Consider the following 10,499-nt stretch of genomic DNA (forward strand, 5'->3'; position numbering starts at 1 on the left):
AATTCACACGACGTGTGGCTTTCCTCACATGTCGTGTGACTATTTTGGAAGACCATGAAAACGCTTTCCCCAAAAAGTTCAAAACAACCTGAATCTGTTAGCCACACGACGTGTCATACAATTCATACACCATGTGGACTGCCTTCATCGCCAAAGGGACAAATATGCCATATCCCCATTTCCTTCTATTTACAGTTTTGTCACTTTATAATTACTATTCTACCATTAAGACTTATTTACTATTTGTCATTTATTCATTTTTGCCCCACCTTACCCCTATTTGCTTAGCTATGGGTTGTAACCCTAATGGAGGTTTTATTATCTTTTGTATTTATTTTAGGAGAGGTATTTAAACCCTAAGATTTGTAAGGATGTTTATCTTTTTATTCAATCAAACACAAATTCTCTTTGAGAGCAAAATTTTATATTTATATCTTGTGGATTAACTCCTACTACTTTAGCTAGTGAAGAACCTCTTTCGTTGATTTAAGATAAAAAAAAAATCAACACTGTCATCACGAATCCATATCAATTTAGTTCAAGTAATTAATTCCCATTCAATAATTTTATTTTTTGTCTACTTCTTGAATCTTGCTTCTCTCGTAATGACTAGCTCGTTAGGAGAATTTAAGTGTTGAAATATTTATTTAATTTAAAAAAAATTAAGAAATTTTATTCTAAAAATCCTTAAACTTTTTTTTTGGACAGGAATGCTTAATGTATAAAGTAATAAGATTGCTAGTACAACATGAAAACAGTAAGGAGTAAAAGATCACATATATATAGGTTATGTCTAATACATGATCCACAATGGAAAGAAAAACACTACAAAAAGCAAAAAAAAATCATTAAAAGTACATCTAAAATAGAAAACCGTTGAACCATATATTTATCGTAACCCTAGATTCGCAGCGAAGCAATTGTAGTCCAATCTTCATCCTTTGAACCATTCTGAAACTTCGAATCTAAGTCCCTTCTTTTACAACCACGTAGATCCAGTGATCTACGGATAAAATCTACCTTTTATACACTTGCTACAACAGAAAAGGTTACAAAAGCAAAGATCTTAACCAACAAATGCACTACAAACGGATCCAGAGATTGGATAAAATATATCGGATCCAACCAACATAAACTGATACAAATAAAAAGAAAAACAACTAGTACACTAGAAAAACAAAAACAGGGGAGAGGTCTTCCTCCTCAAGTAGATAAAAGCAACTCGAACTTTGTTGTGAGTAGTCAGAGAAAGAGGAAGAAAAAGGGCAAAGCTGATATTTTCCAGAAAAAAGAGGAGAAAAGGGAGAACGAGTCAGCGGATGAAGGCAAGACTCACTAGGTGTGCTAATAGTATATTATATGCATCAAAAAAAATCCTTAAACTTTATTAGTTGTTATTATTTTTTTTTTTTGGAGGGAAACTTTATTATTTATTAATATTTTCTCCAAACTAAAGTTAATAAAAAATATTTTTGATCAACTATGTGACAAGAGAGATTAAATGGTTTGGTCATATTGACTATTGAGAACAGAATATTAGTTGAACTAGATTATAAAATTTTTGCACATATAAAAACGAGAATAATAATAATATCTTAGCTTTATGCTATTATTATTATTATTTGATTTTGATTGGTATATCAAAACTAGTATATGATTTAAATTGTAGTTAATAATATCGTTTTACTATTTGGTATTTATTATTTCTAAACTAATATCAAAAAATTTAGATGTGAAAAAGACTACAAAAAAATTGTTTAGGACCTCCAAAATTCTAGGGACGGTCCTGCTGACAGGCCCCTTGTTCGTATTCAAATAATCCAAAAGGTGAGGAAAAATATGAAGGACGAGAAAAGTTAGATAAAAAAACGAAGGGATGGAATGAAATGACAATTGAAAGAAAAACCACCACCATTATGGGAAACAAAGCATTAGGAACCAGGAAAACTAGGAACTTCACAAGGAGCACTTGCTTCGATGGAGGTGACACGTAGGGTCTCAAAATCGGATGGTGGATCATAAACACTTTATATCAATCTATTCTAGCAACTCATAAAAGGATTAACTCTGACATGATTCATTTAATAAATGGATATGGATTGAAACGACAAATGATATAAAATTTAAATGGGGTGACACGATTAATTAAACAAAATGAATGAGTTAAAAATAAAGGAAAGTATAAAAATAAACCATGTGTTTTTTACCGTTTTCAAACACAATCCCGTGTTTCAAAACTTGATAAACATGGACATTGAAGTTCATTCTGTTAACAAAAACAGTCCAAACTGACTAGCAGCATTAAAAACGATGGCGTGGCAATCAAAGTCCAATTTTCATAGGAGTATATTTGTCAATCAAAGTCAATTTGTCATGGAGTATATTTGTCTGAATTAGGATCAACTTGTGAGTTAACTCCTCCAAAATCTTGAGGTCTGGTGTGATCTTGGGCTAATTACAAATCTAGCCCAATTAAGAGGGGCCTTTTACATATCTAACTCACTTTGCTTCCATCTTACTAAATTAGACACTTTCAACCATTTTGGACAAAATTACCCTTAGTTCTATTCAATCGTCGATCTACTTCTTCTTATTCCGCTTCTTCTTCTTCTTCGTTTCAACTTCTTCTTTGGTTCATCTTCTTCAATTTCTGATATCAATCATTATCGATTTTTTAGATTATTGACGTATTATGTTCAATTTCTCGTAGAAATTGTATGTTTTTAGCTTATACGCTTGCTTTTCTCGTTGGTCTTGCCTCTTTCTTCATCTGTGATGGTATCGTTTCAATTTCCTCTATTTTCCATAATTTTTCTCAATTTTCCTCCATTGCTGTCGCATTTGTGACGAAATTTGTCGCATTTGTGACGAAATTTGTCGCATTTCGTCACAAATGCGACAAGAGTTGTCGCATTCGTCGCAAATGCGACAGCTCTTGTCGCATTTGTGACAAAATGCGACAAATTTCGTCACAAATGCGACAGCAATGGAGGAAAATTGAGAAAAATTGTGGAAAATAAAGGAAATTGAAACGATACCATTACAAATGAAGAAAGAGCCAAGACCAATGAGAAAAGCAAGCGTATAAGCTAAAAATACCATTTCTACGGGAAATTGAACATAATACGTCAATAATCTCAAAAATCGATAATGATTGGTATCAGAAATTGAAGAAGATGAACCGAAGAAGAAGAACCAGAAGAAGAAGATCGATGATTGAATAGAACTAAGGGTAATTTTGTCCAAAATGGTTGAAAGTGTCTAATTTAGTAAGATGGAAGCAAAGTGAGTTAGATATGTAAAAGGCCCCTCTTAATTGGGCTAGATTTGTAATTAGCCCTGTGATCTTTGCCTCTTAATTAGACTCCATTAATAGGTGCGGAAGAGAAATTTCTCCAATTCATCAACTAGTTTCCTAGACACCATGAAGTACGGAGCCAAAGACACTAGTACACTTGAACTATCCACTCAATTGTTTGAGAACCAATTGAGAAACTCAATTGAATCATAACCTCTTTTGCACCTAAATCTTTCAAAATCTCCAACCCAATAAAAGATATGCTTTGTTTTCCCACATCAAAAGTGTTGTTGATAGTGCTTTTCTTGGCTTCCCCTTCCTTAGTTGGCTTCAAGAAAGATGGACAAACTTGAGCCCCACTATTTACTACATCAATTTCCGGGTTGTTGCCTCTTAATATTTTGAACCAAGTGACTTTTTCTTCTAGTGGCTTTCTGCTCTCAAAAGTTCCTCATATTCTAAAAACCTTTGCAGCTAGCTCATAAAAGGTAAATATGAATGTACATTGATATTGATATTGATAATTAAATATTTTATGGTAAAAGAAAGTAAATATGAAAATATAAAGATGTAAACAATTACATTGGAGAAGAATAAAGGGCGGCTCGGTGCACTACACGTCCCCGTTAAACGAGGGTCTTGTGGTGGGACCCCACCACAAGGGTGTACTGGGGGCAAGCCTTCCCCTGCCAATTTTTTTGGCAAGAGGCCGCTCCTAAGACTCAAACCTGTGCACGACAACAACGTTTACCGTTGGAGAAGAATATAAACAAAAAATTTACTAACAAGTCCTTTGTAAAACACATTAAAGCCTAGTAATTTAGTACTCTTATGACCAAGGCAAGGGAAGCATAGAAAATGTTTGGTTCCAAGTTTCTTCACATCATAATACCAATTGACTATCAATTTACTTAAGCTAAATATGCTCTGCTATTCACTACCTGAAATCAATGATCAAGACAAATGCTTTGTGATTGCCATGACATGAGACACTTACATAGCATAGCATAGCATGAAATGAATGTGCTAAAAGATTACAAGAGGATTTTGTAAGAACCTCAAACTTTTAGTCAGCTGGTTTTCTCTTTCTCCCAAGAATGGAAGCTCTCTGAAATCTCGGCCCGCCAATCCGCCATTTCTTAACAGCTGCCATGGAGGATTGAGCTGCATCATACACTAGTACATACATAAATAACCATTAGATTATATTAGTGCTATTAAACTACAAAAACTTTGAGATTTATGGTTACACAAGCAAGCAGATGAATCTCACAATAGGTTTCCTCCTTTGTTAAAATTGACAAGAACTTGAAGGCTGATGCATATGCTGTAGTGTGAGCCTTGTGTAGAACATCCTTATATCTCGTCCTAAATGCATAAGAGAGTAACAATCCAATAGATTTGTCGCACCTATACATAAACCATTAACACACAAGTAAAAGCTCAGTCATAATGGTTTCTTGTTAGAATTACATATCTAAATTGACCAATTCAGCATAATCATTTGTGAATCCCGAAGGGAAGTATTTAACATAGAAAAGAAACACACCCATTCAGTATATTAGTCTTCAAGGTTTTGACCCTTGCAAAGTTTAAATTAGTTGCACACTAAGTTCAAGAACAAGATGAAAATAGAAAGAAAACACTAGGTGAAGTTCTTGATTCAGATTTATATATGAACTTTCACCTTAGCTTTCACCTATTGTGAGAAACCCCCGACAGGCATTTTTCTATTTGTATGCTATGTGGAAGAGTTAAAAGGATCTTCTTTAAACTCCAATGTGCCTAACCTTCAAATACAATCCAATAGCATGGAAATTGGAAAAATCCACCCAAAAAGAGCATGAGAAATCAAAGTAATAAAACATTTGTTTAGTCCTATGCCGTGCAAAAGGACCATAATAAATGAGTTTGTAAGTGATTCTGTCAATAGTAAATTAGTGGTTTCATGTTATGACATTGAATATATTTGGATTCATAAATACATTAATGGATTTTTCCAGATCTCATTGGCATGAAAGTCATCATGTTTACTCACTGAATATAATTCTATAACTTTATCTTAAATTTTACTACCTATGATCATCTATAAGATTCATGTTGTGACATGTATAGGAGATGCTAACTTCCATAATTAACTAGTCTGATTTAAAAACTTACCTAGAGGGTTCCTATTTTAGGAAGGTATTATTTATGTAAATAACTACATTACAGTCTTGTAATTAAGGTCTTGTACTCAGGAAAAATTAGAACCATGTAATTAGGAATTCTTATACATAAAGAGACAAAACCCTCTCAGGGATATTGAGTGCAGTTGACATGACACTACCATGGATAGAGGGAGGACAAAGGCAATTGACTTCAATTTGAAAATAAATGCAAGGTTTAATACATCAAAAGCCCCCTGAACCTGTCCATAAAGTTTGATTGGCCTCTGAACTTACATGATGTCTCGTTAGTCCCCTCAACTTGCTTAAAATAACCTATTGGCCATCTGAATTTGTTTAAAGCGACCTATTGGCCCCCTGGACTTGCTTACAGTGAATGCCTCTGAACTTGTTTAAAGTGATATACAGTGCAATTTGTCTAAATCTGTAAAAATAAATCAAAACTTAAAAAATAAAAGACCAAATTCGTGATTTTAAGTATTTAAAACAAATTAACTTTATGAGTTGTACATTTTTATGACGTTTTTATAGATTTAAGGACTTAATCCTGACTCTTTAAGCAAGTTTAGGGGGCTAATAAGACACCATGTAAGTTCAGGAGGTCAATCAACCTTTTTGGACAAGTTGAAGTGGCATCTGATGCATTAAGCCTAAATGCAGCAAATGGTAAAATTATTCAGCAAATCATAATTCCATACTCGTGATCATGAAAAATTCTTCATTATTCTTCTTTCAAATTGAAAAACCTTACATAGTAATAACCATTACTTGATTAGCATGCTATAAGGCAAGATCTTGCATGATTTTCTAGATTAAAATATAATACCAATAACAACCATAACAGCAAAAATAATGGCAATGAAAGAAACTCAAAATATACAATTAAAGAAACTCAAAATACACAATTAAATGACTATAATATGCCGGCATAAGTAAAAGAGGATTAAAAAGAAACTTACAGTGGTGCTAGCTTACATCCAAATTCATAGAAGAAAGGGCAACGGGATCTTAAATCCACACTGCGTGCATCAGCTTGAATTTCCATCCTTGTTCTGGCATTCAAAGAAGATGCATTATAAGACCATAAGGCTAACAAGAAAACAAATCTTGAATGATTGTGAATATGCATAAATAATGCCAAGAAGAAAGTCCTTAAGCTCTTCTAACACCAGCATTTTTACTACAGGGTGTCTAAACTACTAATGTCGGTTTGACAAAGAATATGTGAAAAAAGAGCATTTGTTTCTTACTCAAATACAAATTACACACACACACATATATATATAACAGAACAATTACTTTTGATTGAAACAGGCAGGAACACCCATCGATACAGCTTGCCTCAAATGTAACTCATGAGCAAGCCAAAAAGGTAGCCCCGCCTTTGAACCTTGTTCAACCTAGGAGTCACAGTACAAAAAAGATATCAGGAGAAATATATTAACTCCACTCCCACTATCTAAATTCCCTGAAAACTTACATTGCCTCTTTCAGTACTTTCATCAATTTTCACTCCATTAACTGCCTTATGGAACACCACTGGGACAAACTGTGAACAGATTATGCTGTAAGAAATATCTTTTTAAAAAAGATAAAAAAAAAACATTGAACAGCATCAAGGAAATGGAATTAGTTGAAGAAATTAGATATTATTTTCAACCTCTTCCTCCACAAGGATGTCATCAATGTCATAGTAATTTGCCATTCTTGATTCTCTCTTTCCCGTTCATGCAACACCATGAACACCTTCAACCTACTAAGAGAACCTACAGGAAAACGAATAAATTTGTCCAGACTGCAAATCCAGAAAATAAATTTTAATAAAATATACAACATGAAAACAGTTTTTATAGCAAATGTTAATGTAAAATACTAATTGATGTATTTACAAATTGCAAATGTCAAGCCTCGAATCACTTTAAGAAAATTATACAAGGGAACTGAACTGACAAATCAATTTTTATCAGTGTGTCCTTTGGTTTCCAAAGGATCATATAACAAGTTGAAATTTTCAGTTCAAGTGATTATGCAAGAAGATAACGTTGAGAAGCACATAAAAACCCACTTGCGGAGAAACAATTGATAAATAGAATTAAACTAAGTACCATACACAGAAAAGTGTGATGTTAGCGCTCATTAACAATCACTTTCTAAGAAACAGGAAGTACATTCAGATGCACAATTGCACATTACATGACCTATTTTCTGAAAATTTAAGAAAATAGGGTTGTTAAATACCATAATGAAATAAAAAAAAAAATTGCAATTCTCAATCCTAGACGGTTAAAGGGTGAAAGAGGCTGACACTACCACATGAAACAGCTGAAGAGAAGGGAGACAGCTCATTGCCAGAGCTTCGAATTCCTGGATATTGGAGAAGGCTCAACAATATCAACATAAGTAAATGATGGTGGTGATGTCATGATGAAGGAAATTAGTCGAACCAGTGGAGGGTGAAGTGAAGATTGATGTCAACTACCGTAAATAGGTGGAGGGTGGTGGCTTGGGAGGAGGTTTGCTTAAAGGCTAACTTTGAAGATAGGGGTGGCAAATCGTGTCAACTGCTACATTATTGTAAAATGGTTTGATAGGAACACAACACAATAAACTATTAGTGTAAAAAAGAACACACTGATAAATGCACAACACCACACAACGTAACAAGCATAACACAACCCAATCTACTAACTTGATCCTATCTGTTACACAAACTAATCCATCAACTCGACCCAACCCAAACTGCTTACATGACATGAAAAATAGTAACATACAAACTCAAAATCGACATAAAGCTTAATAATATTCATAAAAATAATAAAATTTGAACAATCTACATCCATCAAATTAACAAAATACAAAAGTACATCTTCAAATTTCAGCAGTCCGTATCCATCACACTAACTAGAAATCTAATAAACAACTTGGCCAGTCCAAGTGTTTGAGGAATTCAATCCGTCTATCCATAATGAATATCCCTAGATAAAGCTTAACTGCTTAAGGAAAGGTCAAGAGACAATTTAGTTTCACAAATAATAAAATGAAGACATGGTTGGTGGTAATGGAGACAATTCCTAGTTAGGACTTAGGAGCATAACTTGGTTCCTAATAGTAATCTAATTGGCTTTTTTGTTGCCCACCAACTATTTTCACTCTAACCTAACATGAACCCAGTTTTCTCATGCTAACTTTTTTTTTGAAAGAAACAAACTTTATTAAAACAAGTCAGCAAGAAGACCATCGTAAGAAATGGAGGCGGACAGGCCCACTCTCCACGAACAGATCTAGAACTAACAGCTTGGGCTAAACAATGAGCCAAAGAGTTCGCTGAGTGCTTGACAAAAGAGATTGAACAATTATCTAAATCTCGGAGTAACGAAACACAGTCAGCCAATACATCAGACATATAAGATAAATGATAAGAAGGCTGAAGAATGGCTTGGACTACCGAGAGACAGTCGGAAAGGATAGTCACATTGCTACAATTAGACGCTTTAATCCATGAAAGAGTTTCCCAAACAGCAATAGCTTCTGCCACTACACCAGCTCAGAAAAACCATCTAGCTGTGCGCGAGAAGCATAAAGGCAGGTCCTCGATGATCACGAAGCAAAAATCCAACCCAACAATATCCCTCTTAATTCTTAATCAAGATAAATGAAATATGTTCTGAAATTTGAATCACAATTGCCCATTACCAACCACTCTCACTCTCTTTATTATCCTTCATTTATCCTTGAATTGATTCATACCAGCATACTCATATATCTAGAGAGAGGTCATACATCAATGTAACCCAAAAGAAGTACAATCATAAACAAACAATTGAATAGCATAAATCTAAGCCCAGAAGAAAATAACTATAGCAAATAAACAAAACCCCCAACTTAATTTTACTGCAACAATGCAATATATCAGAAAGAGCACCAACAATCAAATTATAATTTATATAGTTATCAATAACCCATTTTAAAGCTCACCGCAGTAACCCTTCTCAATTCAATCATCCCTATAGAGATCAATGTTTAATAGGAGCATAAATTATAAAGGTAAAATATCTAAACAAAGTAAAGACCCATCTCAAACAGTCAAAAATAATCTCAAAGACGCATACCCATCTGAATCCAATCTCAAATGGCAAATTTCACCAGCAAAAAAAAAAAAGAGATTTAGGCTAGAATTACTGTGGATACTGGAGATGCAGGAGAGAGTCATGGACTTACTGTGGTGATGCAGAGTGACAGTAGCCGTAGAGTGATGAAAGGCGAGACTCACAGTCACAAAAGCTGGAGGTCAGTACAACAGAACCAAGAGAAGCAGCCGACTGTCGAGAGATACCGATCTCCTCCTTGTCGAGCTTACGCGGGAGGTGAGGCTATTAAGAGAGATAACGAGGTCCTTTGAAGGAGAAAAGAAGTGAAATTTGAGAGAGATCTAGATCAGAACTGAACTTAGAGGCGAGAGACAGACGAGCGTTGAGACGAACATAGATGGAGGGAATATGGAGCTAAAAATTTACAAATGTTTGATGGTTTCCCTCCCAATTATACCTGTAACCATGGTTTTAAAAACCGAACCGAATATCAAACCAATAGGACAAAAGGTTCAGAGTCAATGGGTTGAACTCGTTAATTCGGACTGGTTAAACCGGATTACATTATAAATAATATATATTATATATAAAATAAAAAAGGCTTAAAGCATTTTTTGGTCCCTGAACTATCCAAAATTTATGCATTTGGCCCCTGACCTATTATTTGGTCATATTTGGCACCTAACCTATAAAATTAGATAAAATTCAACCCATATTGAATGAAAAATTAACTCTGTTGAAAAATTAACGGCAGTAACTGTTGAAACACCTTTCCACATAATTTTGATTTGACAAAATGATTTAAGTTAATTCATGATTTAAGACAATTAAATTTAAGTGCTTTGGTTTAATTAAACTAATGGGTTTGTTCAATGTTAAGTATAAAAATATTTATAAGAACAGGAATCAAATAAGACAGAACTTAGTCAGCATGATAACATAGCA

The 10,499-nt window shown here is 34.0% G+C and overlaps 1 protein-coding gene across 5 annotated transcripts; it reads right to left on the reverse strand.

Moving 5' to 3' along the window:
- Positions 1-984: 984 nt before the first annotated feature.
- On the reverse strand, positions 985-9,981 carry LOC136211090 (DNA replication complex GINS protein PSF3-like). 5 transcript variants are annotated; one of them, XM_066002628.1, is made up of 8 exons: positions 9,685-9,981; positions 7,127-7,261; positions 6,947-7,031; positions 6,766-6,866; positions 6,426-6,518; positions 4,572-4,708; positions 4,356-4,474; positions 985-1,003 (listed from the first exon to the last, which is right to left on the reverse strand). In XM_066002628.1, exons 2-7 carry the CDS (start codon positions 7,204-7,206, stop codon positions 4,365-4,367), a joined length of 606 nt encoding a protein of 201 aa, XP_065858700.1. In that variant the 5' UTR covers positions 7,207-7,261; positions 9,685-9,981; the 3' UTR covers positions 985-1,003; positions 4,356-4,364. The 5 variants fall into 5 exon arrangements, with proteins under 5 accessions (XP_065858700.1, XP_065858708.1, XP_065858697.1 ...); XM_066002636.1 differs by lacking the exon at positions 985-1,003 and having other exon boundaries at positions 2,999-4,474; positions 6,947-7,015; positions 7,127-7,232; XM_066002625.1 differs by lacking the exon at positions 985-1,003 and having other exon boundaries at positions 2,999-4,474; positions 7,127-7,232.
- Positions 9,982-10,499: the final 518 nt, after the last annotated feature.

This window comes from Euphorbia lathyris, chromosome 1 (assembly GCF_963576675.1).
Source record: "Euphorbia lathyris chromosome 1, ddEupLath1.1, whole genome shotgun sequence".
In the NCBI taxonomy this organism is placed as follows: domain Eukaryota; kingdom Viridiplantae; phylum Streptophyta; class Magnoliopsida; order Malpighiales; family Euphorbiaceae; genus Euphorbia; species Euphorbia lathyris.

Excerpts from the sequence above, each read along its gene's own strand:
- LOC136211090 (XM_066002628.1), bottom strand. The coding sequence starts at position 7,206 with ATGGTGTTGCATGAACGGGAAAGAGAGAATCAAGAATGGCAAATTACT. Across the intron at positions 7,032-7,126 it reads ACATCCTTGTGGAGGAAGAG|CATAATCTGTTCACAGTTTG; the intron begins GTTGAAAATAAT and ends TATTTCTTACAG. Across the intron at positions 6,519-6,765 it reads CCTGCCTGTTTCAATCAAAA|AACAAGGATGGAAATTCAAG; the intron begins GTAATTGTTCTG and ends TTTGAATGCCAG.